At 45.2% G+C, this 26563-nt stretch overlaps 1 protein-coding gene across 4 annotated transcripts in view; it reads right to left on the bottom strand.

The window, feature by feature from the left end:
- LOC139237985 (cAMP-dependent protein kinase catalytic subunit alpha-like) overlaps nucleotides 1-26563 on the bottom strand; it is a 217238-nt gene that overhangs the window by 120473 nt on the left and 70202 nt on the right. Inside the window, exon 1 of one of the 4 annotated variants that reach the window (XM_070867359.1) lies at nucleotides 9645-9851. The exons of 2 other annotated variants lie outside the window; for them this stretch is intronic. In XM_070867359.1, the coding sequence (XP_070723460.1) occupies nucleotides 9645-9666 (22 nt within the window). In that variant the 5' untranslated portion in view covers nucleotides 9667-9851. Of the gene's footprint in view, nucleotides 1-9644; nucleotides 9852-26563 lie in introns of those variants that run through there. One more of the 4 variants, XM_070867360.1, reaches the window with a different exon arrangement.

Below are 26563 nucleotides of genomic sequence, written 5' to 3' on the forward strand. Positions count from 1 at the left end.
ATATCACCGTGTTGGCATGGTGGGGGAAATCATTGGCATCATCAGTGTCGGTTTAAACAGTATATTTATAAAGGTTGTTTTAGAGTGGGGCATCTCCAAAGCATGTGTCCGCAACTGAGCAAGCATGCTGCGACAGCACGTGGAGGATGACGACCATTCTAGCGCGGATCCGGATATGCAATCCGAGATACCAGAGGAGGAAGTGTATGGAGTGTATTTGTTCCTAACAAAGAGCCAACCGATGATTAATGTAAAATGTAATGGTGTGCCGGTATCGATGGAATTGGACACTGGTGCGAGTCAATCAATAATGAGCCAGAGGACATTCGATAGACTGTGGGATACTAAGGCTGAGAGGCCTAAGCTGAGTCCAGTCAATGCCAAGTTGCGTATGTACACTTAAGAATTCATAACGGTGATTGGCAGTGCAGTAATCAAAGTGTCGTACGATGGTGCAGTTCACGATTTACCATTATGGATTGTTCCATGCAATGGTCCAACGCTGTTCGGCAGGAACTGGTTAGAAAAGTAAAATGGAACTGGAACGAGATCAAAGCGTTGTCGTCGGAGGAGGATACTCAATGTGCTCAAGTGCTGAGCAAGTTCCCTTCGCTGTTTGAACCAGGCATTGGCAATTTCATGGGAGCCATGGGGAAGATCCACATGGACTCGGATGCAAGACCCGTCCATCATAAAGCTCGGGCAGTTCCGTACATGAGGACGGAGGTGGTCGAAATCGAACTGGACTTACTCCAACATGAAGGGATCATATCACCGATTGAATGTAACGAATGGGCCAGTCCCATTGTTCCCGTGTTGAAAAGTGATGGCACTGCCAGGATTTGTGGAGACTACAAGTTTACGATCAACCGAGTTTTGAAACAGGATCAATACCCTGGCCGATGACCTGTTTGCAATGCTAGCCGGGGGGGAAGTAATTCACAAAACTGGATTTGACGTCAGCTGACATGACACAGGAGCTGGTCGACACGTCAAAGAAACATATGTGCATCAACACTCAAAAAGGACTGTTTATCTACAGGTGTCCTTTTGGAATTCGCTCAGCTACAGCCATATTTCAGAGGAACATGGAGAGTCTACTGAAGTCTGTCCCCAGAACCGTCGTGTTTCAAGATGACATACTGCTCACAGGTCATGACTCCGCCGAACATCTGAACAACCTGGAAGAGGTTCTACATCGTCTGGATAAAGTGGAACTCAGACTGAAATGCTCGATGGCACTGGAAGTCGAATTCCCGGGGAGAAAAATTGTTGCTGACGGTATCAGGCCTACGGACTCGAAAACCAAGACCATCAAAAATGCATCCAAGCCTCAGAATGTGACGGAGCTGCGTTCATTCCTTGCTCTACTCAACTACTTCGGTAATTTCTTCCCTAGATTGAGCACCTTATTAGAGCCACTGCACATGCTGCTAAGAAAAGGCGACAACTGGGTTTGGGGTGCGTCTCAAGATAGAACTTTTGAGAAAGCTACTAATCTGCTTTGCTCTAACAAGCTGCTGGTACATTATGATCCGTGTAAGCGCCCAGTATTGGCCTGTGATGCTTCGTCATATGGAGTTGGTTGCGTGCTCCAACAAGCTAATGAGTCGGGCAAATTACAACCTGTTGCATATGCTTCAAAAAGTTTGTCAAAGGCGGAAAGAGCCTGCAGCATGGTAGAGAAAGAAGCACTAGCGTGTGTGTATGGGGTTCAAAAGATGCATCAGTACCTGTTTGGTCTTCGGTTTGAACTGGAAACAGATTACAAGCCACTCATTTAATTATTTTCGGAAAACAAAGGTATCAATATCAATGCATCGTCCCGCATCCAGAGGTAGGCGCTGACATTATCTGCCTATGATTATGTCACTCGCCATAGACCTGGCACTGAGAATGGTGCCGATGCATTGAGCCGTCTGCCGTTACCCACACCGGAGGTGGAATCGTCACAACCGGCAGACCAACTGTTAGTCATGGATGCTTTTGAAAGTAAAGGAACCCCCGTCATGGCCCAAGTTGAGACCTGGATCAGCCAGGACCCGATATTATCGGCTGTGAAACATTGTATCCTTAGTGGTGATTGGTCTGCCATACCAAAGCAAATGTGTGAGGAGACCAAACATTACATCCGTCGCAAAGACGAACTATCCATTCAATCAGATTGTGTACTGTGGGGTAATCGTGATGTTATGCTCAAGAAAGGCAGAGAAATTTGTGCATGATCTACATAGCACACATCCCAGTATTGTCATGATGAAAGCCATTGCCAGGTCTCATGTATGGTGGCCTGGAATTGACTCTGATCTGGAATCATGTGTGCATCAGTGCAACACTTGCATGCAGCTTAGTAAAACACCAGCGGAATCGCCACTGAGTCTGTGGTCATGGCTATCCAAACCATGGTCCAGGCTCCACATCGACTTTGCAGGTCCCTTCCTGGGAAGATGTTCTTAGTTGTGGTGGATGCTTATTCCAAGTGGATAGAGTGTACAATAATATCATCCAGCACATCCACAACTACCACTGAGAGCCTTCGTGTCATGTAAGCGACAAAGGATCTTGCTTCACCAGTATGGAGTTTCAAGCGTTCATGAAACTTAATGGTATCAAACATCAAACTCAATGGTATCAAACAATGGTCAGCACCATTCAAACCCGCATCCAATGGACAAGCAGAGCGTGCGGTCCATACCATCAAGCTGAGTAAGAAACGTGTAACTCCAGGTTCACTGCAAACTCGCTTGTCACACATATTACTTAGTTACAGGACAAGACCCCATACGCTTACTGGGGTCTCCCCTGCTGAACTATTGATGGAGTGGTCTCAAGACCAGGCTCCCTCTAGTCCACCCTGACTTAAATAATCGCGTCAAATACAGACATTAAAGTCAGCAAGGGTATCATGATCGCGCTACTGTATCACGCGACATTTCTATCAATGATCCTGTGTATGTACTGAATTATGGTCAAGGTCCCAAATGGATCGCCGGTACTGTTAAGGCCAAAGAGGGTAACAGAGTGTTTATTGTCAAGCTCAAGAATGGGAAGACATGCAGGAAACAGGTCGATCAGATAAAGCTGCCCTGCCGCACGGATGAACCGGAACAGTCTGAGGAAGACACAGTGACCAACCAACCTACCTTCAGTCATCAGAGGACTCCGCTGTCATCAATGAATCTGGACTTTCAATCACTGACATGGTCAATGAATCTGGACTTTCGATCCTTGATGTGGTCGTTGCCACTCCCATCAGATCAGCTACCCAGCCTCCAGTCATAACAGACTCAGAACGCTCTCCCAAGGCTAGAGTTGAACTGAGACGTTCAACGTGGGAGTGGAAAGCCCCAGACCGTCTCAATTTGTAAAAAGAACATTACTAATATCTTAAAGGGGGATATTGTCATGTATGTATGCTTGGGTTTACTAGCCACCAGGTGGCACCACTGTCGGCGGTCATTGGGCTGTGCGCACATGTGTGCGGCCCAGGTATAAAAAGCCAGCCATCTTGTAATGTAATCACTTTGGGCCCTAATAAAGTAGAGCCAAGTTTGTACCTGTTCGGAGTTTACAGTATTCAGTCTATTGAGTTATTGCATACACAACAGGCGTCCTGTGATATTTCATAAACGACTGTTATTTAGAGTAGTTATAGTTCTCAAAGAAAATTAGGTTTATCCTTGTACGTGGCAGATTCACACACACATCTTTGTTAACACTAGCCAGAATTTTATGGTCGCTCTTGACTGAGCCGTTCTCCTGCGGGATCAGGCTCGACTGCTGGGAAATGGGTGGCAGAGTGCATCCCCAAGCAAGTTTCTGCCTCTGTCTGCTCCAATGTGCTGAAAAATAAAAATCAGGGGAGCCATAAAATCTAAGCCTATTTGTGCTGGGATAAATAGAGGAAAGGCATGCAGCAACCTCTTCAGCCAGTAGACTGACAGATTGCCCAGGCATGATACTCACACACCATGAAACTTGGAGCAGAACCCCTGTATCCAGTACTTTTAGAATGATGCCCAGGTAGACCCACATTCAGTCACTGACAATATCCAAATAGAGTGTCTATTCACAAAAAGACTTGCATTTATATAGCGCCTTTCATGACCACCGGATGTCACAAAGTGCTTTACAGCCAATGAAGTACTTTTGGAGTGTAGTGACTGTTGTAATGTGGGAAACGCGGCAGCCAATTTGTGCACAGCAAGCTCCCACAAACAGCAATGTGATAACAAACACAGTTTATCTGGTCATTATGTTGATTGAGGGATAAATCTTGGCCCAGGACACCAGGGATAACTCTCCTGCTCTTCTTCGAAATAGTGCTATGGGATTTTTTACATCCACCCGAGAGAGCAGACAGGGCCTCGGTTTAACATCTCATTCGAAAGACGGCACCTCCGACAGTGCAGCACTCGCTCAGCACTGCACTGGAGGGTCAGCCTGGATTTAGGTGTTCAAGTTCTGGGAGTGGGATTTGTTCCTGTTGAGGCTGGATCCTGTTCATGTTGAAAGCGGAGATGCGCTGGGCTGGCAGTTCCATCAAAATTCTGCCTACAGTAAGCATTAAGGGACCGATTCCTGCCCTGCTTTATATACTGCAATGCAGCACTGGTGTCGCTCTGTAACTTCACCACACTGCTGTGCCTGGGGGTCAAGGTCAAGCACCATTTTGCATTGGCAGCTCACAATACTCGTGTTGAATCTCTTGTAATTCTTGTGCACTTTCCTAATCGGGAAATAATAGGAGGGTGATTTCCATTTCCCTACCGCCCTGTGCACATGGAAAAAAAAAAGAGTCGGCAGATAAAATTAAAACAAAATCTTACCACCCTCTGGCCACCTAGCTAAATTTCACAGCAAGCCTTGAACTAAGTGGTAGACACTCCCACAAGGAGCAGGCAGGTGCCTGATTCAAATTGAGGTTCAATACAGGTCTTGAGATGCAGGTTTAACGTACCAGTTGTCTGACGGTATGCTGCGTATGCTCTGCCTAGTTGTACTGCAGCTTATTAAACAATCCTTAAAGGGACCACAGCAGCCTGCTCCGGAAAAAATCCACTGAATTTTGTGGAGCCAGAATGACCACGTGCAAAAATGTTCTCACCCACTGTCAGCCACTCGCGCCCCCCCCCCCTCAATTACTAACCCACCGCCTTTATGGTCTAACTTACAGCACAGCCCTGCGGAGGAGCCACTAGATTTACTGCTCCTTCCCCACCCCACCACCACCACCCCCGCATTGGTGAGCCATCTGTCAGCAGTTGTTGAGCGCTTGCAGCACACCGAATAAAATTCAAATGAGGCCCCAGAACGTAAACGGTCCGGGCCTCTCTCCATTGCCATGGGTTGGACGGTGCGATCGATCTTCTCACCGCCTGACCAGCATCTGCCATCAGTGAATCGCGGCCCCATGACCTTCCGCTTTGGCAGGTTTTGGGGTTTTTAAATCTGGTTCTTGCCTCTCCCAGGAGATCACATTACTCCGGTTGGAGTGGAGTGTAGAATGTTTCAGTGTAAGGGGCGTGTGGGGCAGATTGGTTGGGCTGGATGCTTTTTACCTTTCCGCCATTGTAGATAGGTTTATATATAACCTTCAGGGCTGCTGACCGAGGGCCGTGATTCTCTTTGTCGGCCGGCGCGGACACAATGGGCCGAAATGGCCTCCTTCCGCGCTGTAAATTTCTATGTTGCGGCCATACAAAAGCACTTTACAGGAGTAGTAGAAAGAATGGAAACACCAGGGGAGATTAGGAGGGAAGGCTGAAGGCTCAGGTGCAAAGGTGGATTGCGAAGTGGAAAGGCTGTGGGGTTTAGGGAGGGAGTTCAATAGAGCAGGGTCTAGGTTGCTGAAAACTCTGATGGTGAGGTAACGGTAGGGTTGGAAGACGGAATAGTGAGAGAGGAACAGCAAGTCTGGAGGAGGTTTCAGAGGTAGAATGAAGCCAGGTAATGGGCAGGGAATTTGAAGTCGAGGATGATGAGGATGATTTTACATTTGGGCACAAAGGATCCAGTGTAGGCCATGGAGCGTGGGAGTTAGTGCAGAGGCAGCTGCACGCGGACATCCTGGAGTGCTTGGTGTGGACGATGGAAAGGCAGCATGGAGAGCATTCGATTATTTGAATATGAAGGCAACGAAAGCATGAATAAAGCTCAATGTCAAGGGGACAGACTGATGGCTTCAGTCTTTCTGATGCTCAGCTGCAGGAAGTTGTGACTCATCTAAGACTTTATGATATAATGCCTGGAGATCTGTGGGTGGAAAACCATCTGGGTGGATACAAAGAAACTATTTCAGAACAAGAGGGCATAATCATATAATTAGAGCTAGGCCATTTAGGACTGAAATCAGGAAGTACTTTTTCCATACCAAGCATAGTGGAAATCTGGAATTTCCTCCCCGCAATCCAAAAGGCTGTGGATGCTGAGGGTCAAATTAAATTTGCATGACTGAGATAGATAGGGCTGGATTTTCGGTTCTGCTCATTTTGGGGCGGTAATGTAGGTGGAGCGGTAAAGTTTGTGACCGGGAACAGTCAGCACCTCAGACAGCAAAATTCATCAGCTGGGCCCTGAGTGTGGGACGGAGCGCTAAGGGAGGTGTTGCACACCTCTCTAGGGCGCTAGGCCAGCTGAGCAAGTGAAAATCCCGAGCTAAACAGGCGGCCTCAGAGAGGTGAGAGAGAGGCCTCGGGGAGGGGGAAAAGAAAATCTGAAAAAAACCCAAAAAATTCCCAATAAATAACTCACGCACCCACAACATCAATCTAAAAAAAAAGTCACACTTACTTGAGGTCGACATTACTTACCTCACTACTGCCGCTACAGCTCGGACCGCCCGTTTTCCCAGGCGGTGCCAGCAGGGCACTCTTAACTGTGCGCTACGGATTGGGCAGTAATGCTCCAGCGCCCCATCGAAGCTGGCACCAAAATTCCCGACGGGGCGCTGGAAGCTGGTCGCCCGAATGTGCTTACCGCCGCCCCTCCAAGGCGCTAACAGGGGTGGCAGAAACCCGAAAATCCAGCCCTATTTTTGATGGGTAAGGGCATCAAGGGATATGGAGCAAAGCTGGGTAAATGGAGTTGAGGTTCAGATCAGCCATGATCTACATAAGAACATAAGAAATAGGAGCAGGAGTAGGCCATATGGCCCCTCGTGCCTGCTCCGCCATTCAATAAGATTATGGCTGATCCGATCATGGACTCAGGTCTACTTCCCTGCCCGCTTCCCATAACCCTTTATTCCCTTATCAGTTAAGAAATTGTCTATCTCTGTCTTAAATTTATTCAATGACCCAGCTTCCACAGCTCTCTGAGGCAGCGAATTCCACAGATTTACAACCCTCAAAGAAATTCCCCCTCATCCCAGTTTTAAATGGGTGGCCCCTTATTCTAAGATTATACCCCCTAGTTCTAGTCTCCCCTTGCAGTGGAAACATCCTCTCTGCATCCACCTTGTCAAGCCCCCTCATAATATTATACCTTTCAATAAGATCACCTCTCATTCTTCTGAATTCCAATGAGTAGAGGCCCAACCTAAACAACCTTTCCTCATAAGTCAACCCCTTCATCTCCGGAATCAATCTAATTGAATGGTAGAACAGGTTCGAGGGACTGAACGGTCTACTTCTCTTCCTATGTTCCTGTGCTCAACTTTTCCTTTAGATGGAGGTTTTCAGAACTCTGCATCAATTCCCATCATGGGTCTGAAGAGTACAAAGTATAAAGGTAGACAAACGCTCGGGTCATCCCGGACAGACATAACCTCTTCTATAGTCCCAGTGATCAATCGTGTTCCTGAATATTTCCCTTGAAGGCAAACCTGTACAGATGCCCCTTCTGGAGCCAAGATGGCTGCTGCATCCCGAGGTTATCCTGTGGCAGGTCCTATCGAGTTGGGACATTATGAAGCCGAGATTCTCTTCCATCAACTAAGTTGATTGTATCCAGCTTCTTAGCATGATAGGAATAAAAGCCGCAGGGGAAAGTTGAGAGATATTACAGAGCATCGAGGACAGGAATGGTGGGTATCGGTTATGGGGAAGTACCTATGGCATCAACAACAACAACAACTTGTATTTATATAGCGCCTTTAACGTAGTGAAACAGGAGCTTCACAGGAGTATTTATGCGATATAAATTTGACACCGAGCCGCATAAGTAGAAATTAGCGCAGGTGACCAAAGAAGTAGGTTTTAAGGAGCGTCTTGAAGGAGGAAAGAGGTAGAGAGGCGGAGAGGTTTAGGCAGGGAGTTCCAGAGCTTGGGGCCCAGGCAACAGAAGGCTCGGCCACCAATGGTTGAGCGTTTATAATCAGGGATGCTCAAGAGATATCTCGGTGGTGGGGGGGGGGGGGGGGGAAAGAGTTAGGGGGGGGCGAGGCCATGGAGGGATTTGTAAACCAAGGATGAAAATTTTGAAATCGAGGCATTGCTTAACCGGGAGCCAATGTAGGTCAGCGAGCACAGGGGGTGATGGGTGAGTGGGACTTGGTGCGAGTTAGGACAAGGGCTGCTGAGTTTTGGATCACCTCTAGTTTACATAGGTAGAATGTGGGAGGCCAGCCAGGAGTGCGTTGGAAGTGTCAAGTCGAGAGGAAACAACAATTGAAGATGCCACCAGTAACTTTTAAGGTATTTACAAAGATTGGTTTTTTAAACTAACAGCTGAACCCAAGTTAATGGCTTCCTTGCAATCTTCTTCTGGGACGTGACTGCCAAGCTGTCAAGTAGATGCTCCAGAACTGATCATTGCCAAGACCAGGCCAGATTCCAGTTGTGAAAAGCAACAAAACCCTCAAATTCCACAGAAAAAATGACAACTCCCAGACTATGCTTAGGTTTACAGGTCTGGAGATTGAAATAGTGAGAACACGTTAACCCTTCAAAGATCACGGATATATTACAGTTGCTGAAGGACACAGTGGGTTGGACGAGGAAGTTCCAGGGATCAAGTGCTAGTGTGTGTTGCAATACCAATCCACTCACTGAGGGAAACACTGGAACACTACACCCACTGTTCAACACAATATTTCACTTCACTCGATACTCACCGGATCAGATTTAAAAATGAAAAAAGGACATTTTTAAAAGCAAATGATAACCTGGATACGTCAGCACACAGGTGCAATGTATAATTTCTAACATTTCTGAATTATATCCCACATTTGTGCAGATGCTGTAATCCTCTAGTATGCGAGGAGCTGGCACAGAACACAAGTTTGCGAAACCTCTCTCACAGACCACTGCACATCATTATTCCTCTTCTCTATAGACTTAAACACACACTCAAAGGGTTAGCGTCATAAGTGGCCTCTCAGATGTCAACATTAACTTTGAACTGGGACAGAGAGAAACCACTACATACAGGGTGGTTCAGTCACATCAAATCCAGTGATTTGAAACAGGAGACGCTCATATACAATGATGCACACTGAGAGACACTGACCAGGAAAGACTGATCGGTATAGACTGTAGCCGTTTAAAATGCCACTGACCCTAAAGTACTTGCAAAAGCTTCACCTCAAAACTACTGTTAGCGTGCGGATCGGTGTGCCTGCTTCTGCACTAAATCGAAATGCCACGATTGAACAATTGGAAATCAGTGTGACACACAGACTGCTCGGCTATACGCACGCTTACCATTCAAACTGTCTTCAGCCATCCCGCTGTCCTGTCTTGCCTTTAAGAATGAGTGGTGAGTGATGGACCCTACTGTCAGCTCCTGTGTGGTGTCCGGCTGACTGCGCTCGCAGCCTGCTCAAAGGCTGAGCTGCAAGAGTTTACTCCGCAACAGTGTAAACATTGGTTTGTGCACAGCTCCAGCTCGGGCGAGCTTACCCGCTCCACATTTTTGTACCTGGAAATCAGCGCAGTCCAGTCTCGGTCCCGGCACAGCTTTCCGAAATCAGCCACTTCAAACTTTCGCAAAACAAATGAATCGGGGCACGAAAAGAGAGAGCCGGCAAACGGTTAACGGCACTTCAGCAAGTGGCTCTGCACCATCTCTTTAGAGTTCACTGGGAGACTACATCAGGGCCAATGTGACGCGCTCAGCAAAGACAACAAGGAGCTGTGACAGCACTGGAGCCTCTGCCTTCAGCAGTTGGTGCAGAGAGGGCAGCGCAAATCAGCTCACGTGACAGTCACCCAAGGACGTCAACCTTCGACACACTACAAGCTGTACTGGAGATTTACATAGCAACACTGATAGAGTTACTATATTTACACTGGATGTCCTGGCTTTGCACGGCCACTGCAGGCTGTCTGAGTAGAGAAAAGGAAGAGCGAGGGTGGTCTTGCAACTGCCAATTCCATTAAACCGCTTATTACAAGGGCACTCAGTCAAGGCACATGACAGGAAGCAGCTTACGAAAACAACAAAAACATCCTTAGAACTGAACTTGCTCTCATGCTAGAATGTCTTTATAATCCTGCTGCAGTACTGAAAACTTTGCATTGCAAGATGCTGAGACTATCGCCTCGTGCTGCAACACTTGACACCAAGACTAAGTTTTACTCTGTATCTAACCCCGTACTGTACCTGCCCTGGGTGTGTTGGATGGGACAGTGTAGAGGGAGTTTTACTCTGTATCTAACCCCGTGCTGTACCTGCCCTGGGAGTGTTTGATGGGACAGTGTAGAAGGAGCTTTACTCTGTATCTAACCTGTACTATATTGACCTTGCGTGCTGACACTGGGTGCAAATGTGGAAAAGCATTTTTCCTTTGCGCTAACATTCTTCACTGAGCTAAACATTGAAGAACCTCAAAACTCATCTCTGGTACTTTAGTGTACAACACTCATCACAGTAGCAGCAAGTGTCTGGCTGTTTTTGGTACTATACCATCTGAATGCAATGCAAAATAGATCAGCCACCATCTGCGTACAAGGAGCACCCTTACTGAGTTTGTCTGTTTATTATCTGGTGAAGTACATCACTTGCACATGGATCCCAAGTTTCTTGAGAGAGACACCACAATGGAGAGATAACGGTCAACAACCATCAATTTAGATCCAACAAATTAAAAGTCAGTTTGGTTTGAGTTTAAGAGAATTCAGGTGTATGACCATCCAAATAGAGATGAAGATTTGCACCCCAGGCTTGCAGAGAGCTCCAACAGAGAGCCTGTTGCAGATCAACACCGCATTCGTGCAATATCATCGGCTTGCTCTCACACAAACACAGAAGATAAGTATAAAACTGTACGCAATCAGCGCGGAGAGGCTACGAGGGAGCCACTGAAGTAAGAGTAAAGCTCAGCCCAGTAATTATCTTGCCGGGAATTTCCTTGGGAGCTTTCCTGATTAGCCGGCGCAACTTCAGCGGAAAGCCGGTTTATCTGGAGTTTCCACCGAAGTTATGGTGGCCAATTGGTAGAACCCTTCCCCCTTCGAAGAAATTCCTGGTGCCTATCTGTGGTAAGCCAATACACTTCAATATTGCGTGAATTCATCACCTGGAATTGCTCCCATTGCCAGAGGCAAGGCAGCAACCCCCTGAACTTCACGCCAGCATTATTCAACTTCCAGGAACATCCCATGTTCTTAATAGAATACGGGACTATATATCCTCAATTCTGAAGGGTTAACTCATTAGCCTTCCTCATTAGCTTTTAATGACTTAAATTAAAATGATGGGCCAGTATGATTTTTCTGCTGGTGACCTTCCAACAGTACAAAGAAAACCAGTTAATCACAATGTATCCAAACTAACGCACAGTTCCCACTTCTTAAATACCTGCACAGCCACATGACTAAAGATCTGATGAACCTTTCTAGAATTGAGCTGTGGAGTGCACAAAGCTTGCGTGTATAGATTCCCAAATCCTGATTTACCCACAAGACTGAAAAGGAAATCTCTGGTGTGAATCAGATCATGTTTGTCCACGTTAAAGGTGGCAGAGGTACTCAACTTACAAATCATAGGAAACTCTACAGACCCAGTGATGCACGTTTTGACAACTTGTATTCATTCCTTCAACATTGAAAAACGTCCCAAAGGGCTTCACTGAGGCATTAGCAGGCAAAAATGGATGTCGAGCCAAAGGTTGGGGGGGGGGGGGGAAGGGGGGAAAAGAGGGGTTGGTCAATGAGGTGGGTTTTAAGGAGGGTCTTAAAGGAGAATGTGATGGCAGAAACGTGGAAAGATTAACAACTTCAAATCTACAGTGGTGACAATCGCAAGTTTATTAGTAATGCTGCGATACTTCAACTGATCTTGGGAGAAGATTTCAAAACTAACATTAAAAACTCTTAAATGGAATCATTTTTTGATTTCAAATGAAATCAGATTGAACTACATCTTTACGAAATTGGAAATTCAAATTTCACTTGTAAATGCAATTTCAGTTTGCATTTTGTTACTGCTGCTAGACTGCATGCTGTGGCTTCACAATCGTTTACGCAAGAGAAACACTGGCAGCACACACTCGTGAAACAGAATGGAGGGCCGGGATCCTGCAATTTATACCAACCGAGAATACAGATGCAGCTCTTTCACCCTCCCTGCCTTGCACCATTCTCAGAATTAAAATAACTCCCGCTGCTGGAAACAGTACCCACAACATCTAACGGCACAAACCCGTCACGCTGACACTTCCCAAACCGCTCTGTGCAGCTGCACAAAAATATCCCAACTGAAGCGACACCCAACAAAAGATGATTTAGAACGCACAGTAATTAAACACTGTTGGATAAGATGAAAGCAAAGAGGAATGGGACGAGCGTCCCTCAGGCACTCTCAGTTTACTGACTTTAATAAACACTCATCAACAGTATTCCTGCCCCAGCACCGCACCATGCATTTCTATTACATAATATATCATAGGCAGTCCCCTGAAGTGAGTTCTTTGGTGGCTGAACAGTCCAATACAAGAGCCACAGACCTTGTCACAGGTGGGACAGATAGTTGAGGGAAGGAGGGTTGGGACTGGTTTGCCGCACGCTCCTTTCACTGCCTGCGCTTGATTTCTGCATGCTCTTGCCGACGAGACTTGAGGTGCTCAGCGCCCTCTCGGATGCACTTCCTCCACTTAGGGCGGTCTTGGGTCAGGGACTCCCAGGCGTCAGTGGGGATGTTGCACTTTATTAGGGAGGCTTTGAGAGAGATGAAGGATGGCCTAGTCCCCAATTGAGAAAGTAACAAAATGACCCCATTGTGGAACAATTGACATCAATTACTAGTATGGACACCTTGCCACACACCTCGATAAACTCCTCCCCTTTGGCACGCTTTCATGTGGAAAATCCCTCACTGGTCTCGCCTGCAACTGGATCCCCTGGTTGAAAGCTCCAGGTTGTTAAATTGTTATCGTACTGCCTTTCAACAACAATTAATTATTTCCGAAGTGCAACCACTGTAGTTTTGTTGGCCAGCACGACAGCCAATTTATGCACAGCAAGTTATGAGTTTTAGTGACGATGGTTGAGGGAGGAATGTTGGCTCGATCACTGGGCAAACTGCTGACTCTTTTTTTGAATAGTGCCATGGGATCTTTTACGTCCAGCTGGAAGATAGACGGGGCCTTTGCTTTAATGTCTCATAACGACAGCTCTGAGGGTAACACACCCTGAGAACTGCGCAGAAGTATCAGCCTAGATTATGAGTAATCTGCTGTCTCAGAGGCAACCAAGCTGACACACTGTCAGTCAGACAGCCAAGGGAGCGGGTGGCAATCTGTGGTGGAATTATCGGATCTTCTTGACGTGCCAGCGCCGACGTACAGTTTCATCATTCCTGTCAAGTTGGAAACAACAGCCTACAAGGTGGTCATGGATTTGGCTAGGTTACCAAGAGGCCATCCTCTCAGCACTGAACCAATGGCAACCCAGAAAATAATTTGTAAGCAGTGTGACCAGAACCAGAGACTTGGGCACAAAAATTTAGGCTGACACTCCAGTACCGTACTGAGGGAGGTACTGAGACACGTGCCGTCTTTCGGCTGAGACGTTAAACCGAGGCCCTGTCTGCCCTCTCAGGTGGACGTAAAAGATCCCACTATTTCGAAGAGGAGTAGGGGAGTTCTTCCCGGTGTCTTGGCCAATATGTATCCCTGAACCAACAGATTATCTGGTCATTATCACATTGTTGTTTGTGGGAGCTTGCGGTGCACAAATTGGCTGCCACATTTCAACAGTGATTACACTTCAAAAAGTACTTCATTGGCTGTAAAGTGTATTGGGAGGTCCTGAGGTCGCGAAAGGCAGTATAGAAATCCAAGTCTTTCTTTCCACATCAAAGCTGCTGCTCCACACAGGCCTGGCTGATTGAAAGAAGCTTCAAACTTGGTCAGAATTCAAACAAATAAAAGAAAACTGTACTCTGCAAATGTCATGAGGGCAGCAATCGGAACTGAATCAGGCAGACTAAGGAGGTCCCAGGTTCAATGCCAAGTTAGTTCATCTTAGCCAAGATTATTAATGGGGTACTATAATTGGCCTCCTGAGTTAGGGAAGAGGGGGGTGGGATCCCCCAGGGTTAACAGCTGCTTCACCACATGGTGGAATCCTATTATAGGGATCGGTTTGGCCAGCAGCCCAAATGATCACTCTGGTCAACTGATCAGAACTGGTGATATGTACTATCCTGTTGAGCAGCATTACTAGACATTCAGCACCAGTTCAAACAGTCGATAATTTGGTCCCAAACCAGTCCTCGTAGTGGCTCGCCTGTTTAAAGTGCTTGTATGGCTCTGCTACTCGATTGATAACCTGGCTGTGCCATCAGGAGAAGCTTTTATTAATGTTAAGACAAAGTAGGAACATTACTGCTGCTAGGAACACTCGGAACATAACTGGCACGCAGCTCCTTCTAGATTGTTGGAACTTCCAACAAAAAGAACAAATCCAAGTCAAGAGCCAAGGCCTATGATAAGCTAAAAAAGGGTCAGGACACAAGGTAAATCAGGGACTACATAACACCATGTGTGGGTTTTTAAAAGTCTGCAGAAAGACAGACTGAGACAGAAGGAGCGCCAGTTTTCGGGTCCTGATAAAGAATGGGTTAGGTTAGATGGTGAAATGAGGTTCGATTTCACCAGCGAGGCTGCATTAAAGAGAACGAAGTCACGGAGAGAGAGGGAGGATCGTGGACCATCTAGAAATGCTTTTCTAGATGGTCTCCGTATTTAAGGAAGGATATATTTACATTGGAGGCTGTTCAGAGAAGGTTCACAAGGTTGATTCCAGAGATGAGGGGGTTGACTTATGAGGAGAGGTTGAGCCTATACACATTGGAGTTCAGAAGAATGAGGGGTGATCGTATTGAAACAAAGATAATGAGGGGGCTCGACAAGTTGGATGCAGAGATGATATTTCCACTCATAGGGAAACTAAAACTAGCGGTCATAGTCTTAGAATAAGGGGTCGCCCATTTAAAACTGAGATGAGGAGGAATTTCTTCTCTGAGGGTTGCAAATCTGTGGAATTCTCTGCTGCGAAGGCTGGGTTATTGAATATATTTAAGGCGGAGAAAGACAGATTTTTGAGTGATAAGGGAATAAAGGGTTATGGGGAGTGGGCAGGGAATTGGAGTTGAGTCCATGATCAGATCAGCCATGATCTTATTGAATGGTGGAGCAGGCCCAAATAGCCGACTCCTGCTCCTGCTCCTATTTCTTATATTCTTATGTTCTTTCTCAGATATGAAAGCAAGAGTCAAGTATTGGGCAGACGTTGGCTTCATAGAGAGTAAAAAGCAGTTTGAAGTGTTTGGCATAAGAGGGAATTGTGCTTTGTGGAGGGAACTATTGAAAGAGAGATGTGGGCAGAATGTTAATAGATATCTATAGCCAATAACAACTACTGGCGAGAATGTGAAGAAATGGTGTAAAGAGCAATTTTCATGTTTACAGATGCAGTTGAAAAGAAATGTATGCCGTTCAATGTTATTGCTTGTAAATGTCCCAGCAACATTTATCCGAACAGTAAAAAGCAGGCGGCTGTGAAAAGGGCCTTTGTTCTTGGGTAACTTTGTTAATTAGGTTGGCGAGCTAGGTTCTATGTTCTGCTACTGTTAATGGGGTAGGGACACTACAAGCTGGTATCAACCATTTCATTCTGAACCAGGAATTGCTTACGTGAATTTTATTATTGTGCAACGTCAAACTCAAACGTGGTTTTGTTGTGTTTTGTGCATTAAAATTGACGAACTGGTATGCGTGTGGATTCTCCTAGTGTTGCAAAGTTTCTCCACTGCATTTTCACCAGGCAATATACTTTCCTTATTCATATCAATGGATAAAAGTAGCATTTATCTACAGGTCTTGCTCGATTCCAAGACAGGCTCGGTGACTGTGTCACCAATATTTTTGGCCTGTTTGGTCATAAAATTCCCAACCTTGGAACAACATTCTGTTGTCAAGGGGCACAAAAATTAGAAACATAGAAAAATGGTGCAGGAGTAGGCCATTCGGCCCTTCGAGCCTGCACCACCATTCAATAAGATCATGGCTGATCATCACTTCAGCACCCCTTTCCTGCTTTCTCTCCATACCCCTTGATCCCATTAGCCATAAGGGTCATATCTAACTCCCTCTTGAATATATCCAATGAACTGGCATCAACAACTCTCTGCGGTAGGGAATTCCACAGGTTCACAACTCAGTGAAGAAGTTTCTCCTCATCTCGGTCCTAAATGGCTTACCCCTTATCCTTAGACTATGTCGCCTGATTCTGGACTTCCCCAACATTGGGAACATTCTTCCTGCATCTAACCTGTCCAGTCCAGTCAGTATTTTATATGTTTCTATGAGATCCCCTCTCATTCTTCTAAACTCCAGTGAATACAGGCCCAGTCGATCCAGTCTCTCCTCATATGTCAGTCTTGCCATCCCGGGAATCAGTCTGGTGAACCTTCGCTGCACTCCCTCAATAGCAAGAATGTCCTTCCTCAGATTAGGAGACCAAAACTGAACACAATATTCTCGGTGAAGCCTCACCAAGGCCCTGTACAACTGCAGTAAGACCTCCCTGCTCCTATACTCAAATCCCCTATGAAGGCCAACATGCCATTTGCCTTCTTCACCACCTGCTGTACCTGCATGCCAACTTTCAAGGACTGATGTACCATGACACCCAGGTCTCATTGCACCTCCCCTTTTCCTAATCTGCTGCTATTCAGATAATATTCTGCCTTCGTGTTTTTGCCACCAAAGTGGATAATCTCACATTTATCCACATTATATTGCATCTGCCATGCATTTGCCCACTCACCTAACCTGTCCAAGTCACGCTGCAGCCTCTTAACATCCTCCTCGCAGCTCACACCGCCACCCAACTTAGTGTCATCTGCAAACTTGGAGATATTACACTCAATTCCCTCATCTAAATCATTGATGTATAATGTAAATAGCTGGGGTCCCAGCACTGAGCCCTGCGGCACCCCACTAGTCACTGCCTGCCATTATGAAAAGGACCCGTTTATCCCGACTCTCTGCTTCCTGTCTGCCAACCAGTTCTCTATCCACTTCAATACGTTACCCCCAATACCATGTGCCTTAATTTTGCACACCAATCTCGAGTGAGACCTTGTCAAAAGCCCTTTGAAAGTCCAAATACACCACATCCACTGGTTCTCCTCTGTCCACTAGTTACATCCTCAAAAAATTCTAGAAGAATTGTCAAGCACGATTTCCCTTTCATAAATCCATACTGACTTGGACCGATCCTGTCACTGCTTTCCAAACGCGCTGCTAATTCATCTTTAGTAATTGATTCCAACATTTTCCCCGCCACTGATGTCAGGTTAACCGGTCTATAATTCCCCGTTCTCTCTCTTCCTCCTTTCTTAAAAAGTGGTGTTACATTAAGCTGCCCTCCAGTCCATAGGAACTGATCCAGAGTCGATCACCGGTTGGAAAATGATCACCAATGCATCCACTATTTCTAGGGTCACTTCCTTAAGTACTCTGGGATGCAGACTACCAGGCCCTGGGAATTTATCGGCCTTCAATCCCATCAATTTCCCTAACACAATTTCCTTCAGTTCCTCCTTCTCCCTAGACCCTCTGTCCCCTAGAATTTCTGGAAGGTTATTTGTGTCTTCCTTCGTTAAGACAGAACCAAAGTATTTGTTCAATTGGTTCACCATTTCTTTGTTCCCCATTATAAATTCACCTGATTCTGACTGCAAGGGACCTACGATTGTCTTCACTAATCTTTTTCTCTTCACATATCTATAGAACCTTTTGCAGTCAGTTTGTATGTTCCCAGCAAGCTTCCTCTCATACTCTATTTTCCCCCTCCTAATTAAACCCTTTGTCCTCCTCTGCTAAATTTTAAATATCTCTCAGTCCTCAGGTTTGCTTCTTTTTCTGGCCAATTTATATGCCTCTTCCTTGGGTTTAACATTATCCTTAATTTCCCTTGTTAGCCACGGTTGAGCCACCTTCCCCGTTTTATTTTTACTCCAGACAGGGATGTACAATTGTTGAAGTTTATCCATGTGATCTTTAAATGTTTGCCATTGCCTATCCATCGTCAACCCTTTAAGTATCACTCGCCAGTCTATTCTAGTCAATTCACGTCTCATACCATCGAAGTTACCTTTCCCCAAGTTCAGGACCCTAGTCTCTGAATTAACTGTCACTCTCCACCTGAATAAAGAATTCTACCATATTATGGTCACTCTTTCCCAAGGGGCCTCGCACAACAAGATTGCTAATTAGTCCTTTCTCATTACACATCACCCAGTCTAGGATGGCCAGCCCTCTAGTTGGTTCCTCGACATATTGATCTAGAAAACCATCCCGACTACACTCCAGGAAATCCTCCTCCACCGTATTGCTACCAGTTTGGTTAGCCCAAGCTATATGTAGAATAAATTGCCCATGATAACTGCTGTACCCTAATTTCTTGTTTGATGCTGTCCCCAACCTCACTACTACTGTTTGGTGGTCTGAACACAACTCCCACTAGCGTTTTCTGCCCTTTGGTATTCCGCAGCTCTACCCATACAGATTCCACATCAGCCAAGCTAATGTTCTTCCTTACTATTGCGTTAATTTCCTCTTTAACCAGCAATGCTACCCCATCTCCTTTTCCTTTCTGTCTATCCTTTCTGAATGTTGAATACCCCTGGATGTTGAGTTCCCAGCCTTGGACACCCTGGAGCCATGTCTCCATAATACCAATCATATCATATTCGTTAATAGCTGCCTGCGCAGCTAATTCGTCCACCTTATTACGAATACTCCTCGCATTGAGGCACAGAGCCTTCAGGCTTGTCTTTTTAACACACTTTGCCCCTTTAGAATGTTGCTGTAATGTGACCCTTTTTTCTTTTTGCCTTGGGTTTTTCTGCCCTCCACTTTTACTTTTCTTCTTTGTATCTTTTGCTTCTACCCCCATTCTACTTTCCTCTGTCTCCCTGCATAAGTTCCCACCCCCCTGCCATATTAGTTTAACCCCTCCCCAACAGCACTAGCAAAAACTGCCCCCCCCCCCCCTTCCCCAGGACATTGGTTCTGGTCTTGCCCAGGTTCAGACCTTCCGGTTTGTACTGGTCCCACCTCCCCCAGAACCGTCTCCAATGTCCCAGGAATTTGAATCACTCCCTCTTGCACCATTCCTCAAGTCATGGATTCATCTTAGCTATCCTGCAATTCTTACTTTGACTAGCATGTGGCACTGGTAGCAATCCTGAGATTACTACCTTTGAGGTCCTACTTTTTAAATTTAACTCCTAGCTCCCTAAATTCAGTTTGTAGGACTTCATCCCGTTTTTTACCTATATCGTTGGTACCTATATGCACCACAACAACTGGCTGTTCACCCTCCCCCTCCAAAATGTCCTGCAGCTGCTCCAAGACATCCTTGACCCTTGCACCAGGGAAGCAACATACCATCCTGAAGTCTCGATTATTTCAATTCTCAGTACTTAGTGATTTTCTCACCACTGGAGATGGGCTGGTGAGAGTTCTTATGAACTGTAGGCTATAAATTCTAGTTGTCTTGTATTAGTTTAATTCTATTCATTTTGTAACTATTTTATATTGTAAATAAATCTGACGAGTTGTTTTAACCTGTGGAATCTCTGGCTCATGCATAATATTTTCCATCTATCCAAAGTGATTTGGTAAGCGAAGCAGTGCCACATTAGGGATGACGTCCTGACACTATTACATAGAAATTACTGCACAGAAACAGGCCATTCGGCCTAGAACAGAAACAGGCCGTTCGGCCCAACTGATCTATACCGGTGTTTATATTGCACGCAAGACTCTTCCCACTCTATGGGGCAAAAATTGAAAACCACAGCAATAAGGGCCGAGATCCACTCACAGAAACTGATAGGCCACAGAATGAGCAAAAGAGCTCAAAACTGTAACACAGGACAAGCACATGCAAATCCCAGATAGGTCCTGAGGAAAGTAATGAGCAACTTAAATTTACAGTCCAGAAAAACAGTAGTGGAGCTCATTGAAGTACATAAATATTAAATGGAATAGATGAGGTAAGCTTAGAGTTTATCGACATAACCAGTCACTGCAAGTCAAAAGTAATTCATTGTGTGGAGTGTTGAGACATTTCAAAGTAATAAAATACTGCTTGCACTTCTAGCACCTTATCATTTTAAAAAAAATTCAGCAAAATGGGATCAGAGATCAATTTAAAACACAAAGGATGCAAATTATTTAGAATAATCTGCCAGCCAGCATAGTACAGGCAAAGACATTGAGGTTATTCCACAATATACTTAGGTGCCAAGGTGGCAAGTAATGGGGGAATTAGTTTTATTGTGCCAAATGAATTTTTCTCATCTCTTGATTTTTCTTGCGCTATAACTTAATTTGTTTCGGGATTGAGGTTTTTTGGAAACCACCAAAAAAGCTGTTCGTTAACCTCCTTTACTCAAGAATTTTTAGACACATACGAAGGTGGTTATTACCCCGAACAAATCCATCCCTTTTTCACAAAACAACCCCACCTACCGAACCTGTCCCACAATCTCTCCTCTCTCCAAAAAGGCAGCTAATTGTCTTTGAACACATTAATAGCGCTTGCTTCAACATCCTGCCTTGGAAACTTACTGCTCTTTGAGTAAAGAAGTTCCAACCCACTTGCGCTGTGGCTCAGTGGGTAGGACCCTCGCCACTGAGTCAGAGGTTTTGGGTTCGGGTCCCACCCCAGGGACTTGAGAACAAACAGAAATCCAGGCTGACACTTCAATGCAGTGCCGAAGGTGGAGGTGCCATCTTTCGGATGAGACGTTAAACAGAGGCCCTGTCTGCTCTCTCAGGTGGACGTAAAAGATCCCATGGCACGATCTCAAAGAAGAGCAGGGGAGTTATCCCCAGTGTCCTGGCCAATATTTATCCCTCAATCAACATAACAAAAAACAGATTATCTGGTCATTCACACATTGCTGTTTGTGGGAGCTTGCTGTGCGCAAATTGGCTGCCGCGTTTCCCACATTACAACAGTGACCACACTCCAAAAGTACTTCATTGGCTGTAAAGCACTTTGAGACGTCTGGTAGTCGAGAAAGGCGCTATATAAATCCAAGTCTTTCTTTCCTTCTTTTTCCTTTCTTAACTTCTTCATTGTGGTGTGGTCTGGTATTTGAAGCCTTTACAATGGACAGCAATTGTTTGGATCATAAGAACATAAGAAATAGGAGCAGGAGTGGGCCATTTGGCCCCTCGAGCCTGCTCTGCCATTTAGTAAGATCATGGCTGATCTGATCTTGGTTTCAGCTCCACTTCTCTGACCACTCCCTATAGCCCTTTATTCCCTTATCGCTCAAATATCTGTCTATCTCCACCTTAAATATATTCAATGACCCAGCCTCCACAGCTCTCTGGGGCAGAAAATTCCACAGATTTACAACCCTGAGAGAAGAAATTCCTCCTCATCTCTGTTTTAAATGAGCGGACCCTTATTCTGAGACTATGCCTTCTAGTTTTAGTTTCCTCTATGAGTGGAAATATCCTCTGCATCCACCTTGTCGAGCTCCCTCATTATCTTATATGTTTCGATAAGATCACCTCTCATTCTTATGAACTCCAATGAGTATAGGCCCAACCTATCTTCATAATTCAACCCCCCTCATCTCCGGAATCAACCTAGTGAAGCTTCTCTGAACAGCCTCCAATGCAAGTATATCCTTCCTTAAATACGGAGAGCAAAACTGTATGCAGCACTCTAGGTGTGGCCTCACCAATACCCTGTACAGTTGTAGCAGGACTTCTCTGCTTTTATATTCCATCCCCCTTGCAATAAAGGCCAACATTCAATTTGCCTTCCCGATTACTTGCTGTACCTGCATACTAACTTTTTGTGTGTCATGCACAAGGACCCCCAGGTCCTTCTGTACTGCAGCACTTTGTTATTTTTCTCCGTTTAAATTACAATTTGCTTTTCTGTTTTTACTGCCAAAGTGGATAACCTCACATTTTCCCACATTATACTCCATCTTCCAAATTTTTGCCCACTCACTTAGCCTGTCTATATCCCTTTGCAGATTTTTTTATGTCCTCCTCACAATTTGCTTTCCCATCCATCTTTGTACCATCAGCAAACTTGGTGACATTACACTCGGTCCCTTCATCCAAGTCATTAATATAGATTGTAAATAGTTGAGGCCCCAGCACCGATCCCTGCAACACCCCACTATTTACTGTTTGCCAATCGGAAAATGACTCATTTATCCCGACTCTCTGTTTTCAGTTAGTTAGCCAATCCTCTATCTATACTAATATATTACCCCCCGTAAACTTTTATTTTGTGCAGTAACCTTTTATGTGGCACCTTATCGAATGCTTTCTGGAAATCCAAATACACCAGATCCACTGGTTCCCCCTTATCCATCCTGCTTGTTACATCCTCAAATAACTCCAGCAAATTTGTCAAACGTGATTTCCCTTTCAAAAAACCATGCTGACTGCTTGATTGAATCATGCTTTTGCAAATGTCCTGCTACTGCTTCCTTAATAATGGACTCAGCATTTTCCCAACAAGACGTTAGGCTAACTGGTCTATAGTTTCCTGCTCAACATGGTCAATTAAGAACATAAGAAATAGAAGCAGGAGTAGGCTTATGCAGCCCTTCAAGCCTGCTCCGCCATTCAAGATTATGGATGATCTACTACCTCAATTCCCATCACAATCCTGAAATCCTCAATTTTGGAAAAATCTCCTCTTTTCTAAAAAATATTCATCTCATATCTTTAACTGGCTCTGTGAGTAGCACTGTCCCTTTTGAGTTAGAATGTTGTGCGTTTAAGCCCCACTTTTGTACTTAAGCACATAATCCAGGCTGACACTTCAATATAGTATTAAGGGTATACCGCACTGTTGGAGGCGCCATCTTTTGGATGAGATGTTAGATTGAGGCTTTGTAGCCTGTTCAGGTTTATGTAAAAGATCACATGGCACTATACTTCAACCAAAGGTTAAGAGTTGTGCAATGATTACTAACAGTGCCATCAAGCAACACCAACTCAACAATAAACTGCTCATTGACAGTCAGTTTGGGTTCTGCCAGCTTCAAACCTTATCTCAGCCTTAATCCAGACATGGACGCAGGACTGAATTCCAGAAGGAAGACGAGTGTAAGTCTCCTCTACATCAAGGCAGCATCCCACCGAGTATGGCACCAAGGAGTTCGAACAAAACAAGTTCATGGAGATCAAAGGGAAAACTTTCCAATGGCTTGAGTCATATCTGATGCAAGGAAGATGGTAGTGGTTGTTGGAGGCCAATCATTGCCGCCCCAAGACAATACTGCAGGAGCTCCTCAGGGAAACATCCTCGGACCTGGATAACGTCCAAGCTTGGGCTATGTGTCAGGTAATGACCATCGCAAACAAGAGAAAGCCCAGTCATCTCTTTACCTTCAACAGTATCACCATCACACCAAGCCCCCCCCCCACCATCAACATCTTGAGCGTCACCATTGACCAAAAGCTGAACTGGACCACTATGTCAACACTGACTACAAGATCATTGGCTGTGTACTCTAAGATGCATGGCTTACCTCCTGACCCTTTGAGGCTGCTCCGTCTATAAGGTTCAAGACAAGAGTGTGATGGAATACTCGCCACTTGTCTGGATGGGTGCAACTGCAACAATACTCAAGAAGCTTCACAGTCACTTAACTGATGCCCTTGCCACTGGACTCAATATCTTCTCCCTCCATCACTGGCTCATTGTGGCTGCAGTGTGCAGAATCTGCAGGATGCAGTGCAGCAACTCAACAGGGTTACTTTGACAGCATCTCACTCCTCTTCAGCCTCTATCCCCAAGAAGGATAAGTGCAGCAACATTGTGGGGACACCATCAGCGCCAAGTCACACACAGTTCTGACTTAGACATGCATCACCAATCCTTCATTATCCCTGGGTCATTATCCTGGAATTCCCAGCTACCACCATTGTGGGAGCACCATCACCACAAGGAATGCAGAGTTCAAGGAGAAGGTCCACCAACCTCGCGGGGGAACTAGGGATGGGCAAAAAAATGCAGCCTTCAAATAATTATATTTTTTTTAATTGAAAGAAGAGCAAGGGAGTTCTCCAGGTGCCCTAGTCACCATTTATCCCTCAACCAACATCGCTGAAAGCAGATTAGCTGGTCATTTATTTTATTGCTTATTGCGGAGCCTTGCTGTGCCCAAATTGGCTGCCGCGCATGCCTCAATAACAATGACTACCATTTAGAAATAATTAATTGGTTGTGAAGTACTTTGGAACATTGAGGATGTGAAAAGCAATAAATAAATTAAAATTATTTTATATATGATATAAATTCCCAATACATCATCTAGATTGCTCGCTCTGTACGATCTCAGGTGCAATAATATCCTTCCTATAATTAGGTAACCAGAACTGCATACAATATCCAAATGGGCGGTGCGAACAATACCTTCACAGTAACAATACAACCCAGTACATGATTTGTACATATATACAGTACATAACTCACTACCACTTCACTCAACCCCCCGCCCCCCCCCGTCTCGAAATTGTCAGACTGCTTGTCCGACATCCAGTTCTGGATGAGCAGAAATTTTATCCAATTGAATATGGGAAGACTGAAACCATTGTTTTCGGTCCCCGCCACACATTCCATTCCCCAGACACTGACTCCATCCCTCTCCTCAACTTTGAAGTTGAACCAGACTGTTCGCAACCTTGGTGTCATATTTGACCCTGAAATGAGCTTCAGACCACATATCCGCAGTATAACAAAGACCACCTATTTCCACCTCCGTAACATCGCCCGTCTCCGTCCTTCCCTCAGCTCATCCGCTGCTGAAGCCCTCATCCATGCCTTTAATACCTCTAGACTTGACTATTCCAACACACTCCTGGCTGGCCTCCCACATTCTATCCTATGTAAGCTAGAGGCGATCCAAAACTCGGCTGTCCATGTCCTAACTCACACCAAGTTCTGCTCACCCATCAACCCCTGTGCTCGCTGGCTTCCAGCTAAGCAATGCCTCGATTTCAAAATTTACATCCTTGTTTTCAAATCCCTCCATGGCCTCGCCCCTCCCAATCTCTAATCTCCTCTAGCCCCACAACCCACAACCCCCCCCCCCCCCCCCGAGATGTCTGCGCTCCTCTAATTCTGCCCTCGAGCATCCCGGATTATAATTGCTCCACCATTGGTGGCTGCGCCTTCAGCTGCCTGAGCCCCAAGCTCTGGAACGTCTCCACATCTCTTTCCTCCTTCAAGACGCTTCTTAAAACCTACCTCTTTGACCAAGTTTTTGATCACCTGCCCTAATTTCTCCTTATGGGGATCGGTGTCAAATTTGTTTTGTCCCATAATACTCCTGTGAAGCGCTTTGGGATGTTTCACTTTGTTAAAGGCGCTATATAAATACATGCTGCTTTTGCTGCAGCTAAGCACTGTGCTGATGCTTTTTCCACAATAACTCGTCGATCTTTTTCCTGCTCCACAGTGTACCACTGGTCCATTTGATATATATACCCTCATTCGATTCCTTGCTCCAATACTAATTATTTCACACTGATCCCCAGTGAATTGCATCTGCTACGTTAAAGATCAAAATCTTCCGAATCTAGTTGCATTGTTCCTCTTTAGTTACTTTGGCCCCAAGTTTCGCCATGATTTGCTCCTGATTTTTAGGAGCAACTGGTGTAGAACGGAGTATCTTAGAAATCGGAATTCTCGCCATTTAGTTTGCTGCAGTTCTAGTCAGTTAGAACAGTTTCACTTTGGAACAGAATTTTTTTTTCAAAAGGGGGCGTGTCCGGCCACTTACGCCTGTTTTCAAAGTTTCGGCAGTGAAAACGTACTCCAAACTAACTTAGAATGGAGTAAGTGAAGATTTTTGTACGCTCGAAAAAAACCTTGTCTACACTTTAGAAAATCAGGCGTAGGTTACAAATTAGGCGTAGGGAATGGGGGGGGGGAGGGGGTTTAAAGGGAAGTTTACAAACATTAAACACTTCAGTTTTACAAATAAAGAGCCATCATCAATAATAAATGATAAAAACATCAATAAATCAACCAATAAATCAAACAAAAAATAAGAAATAATTTTTTAAAAAATCATAATTAAAACATTTTCTACTTACCGACCGCAG

Source organism: Pristiophorus japonicus, chromosome 24 (assembly GCF_044704955.1).
Source record: "Pristiophorus japonicus isolate sPriJap1 chromosome 24, sPriJap1.hap1, whole genome shotgun sequence".
Lineage (NCBI taxonomy): Eukaryota > Metazoa > Chordata > Chondrichthyes > Pristiophoridae > Pristiophorus > Pristiophorus japonicus.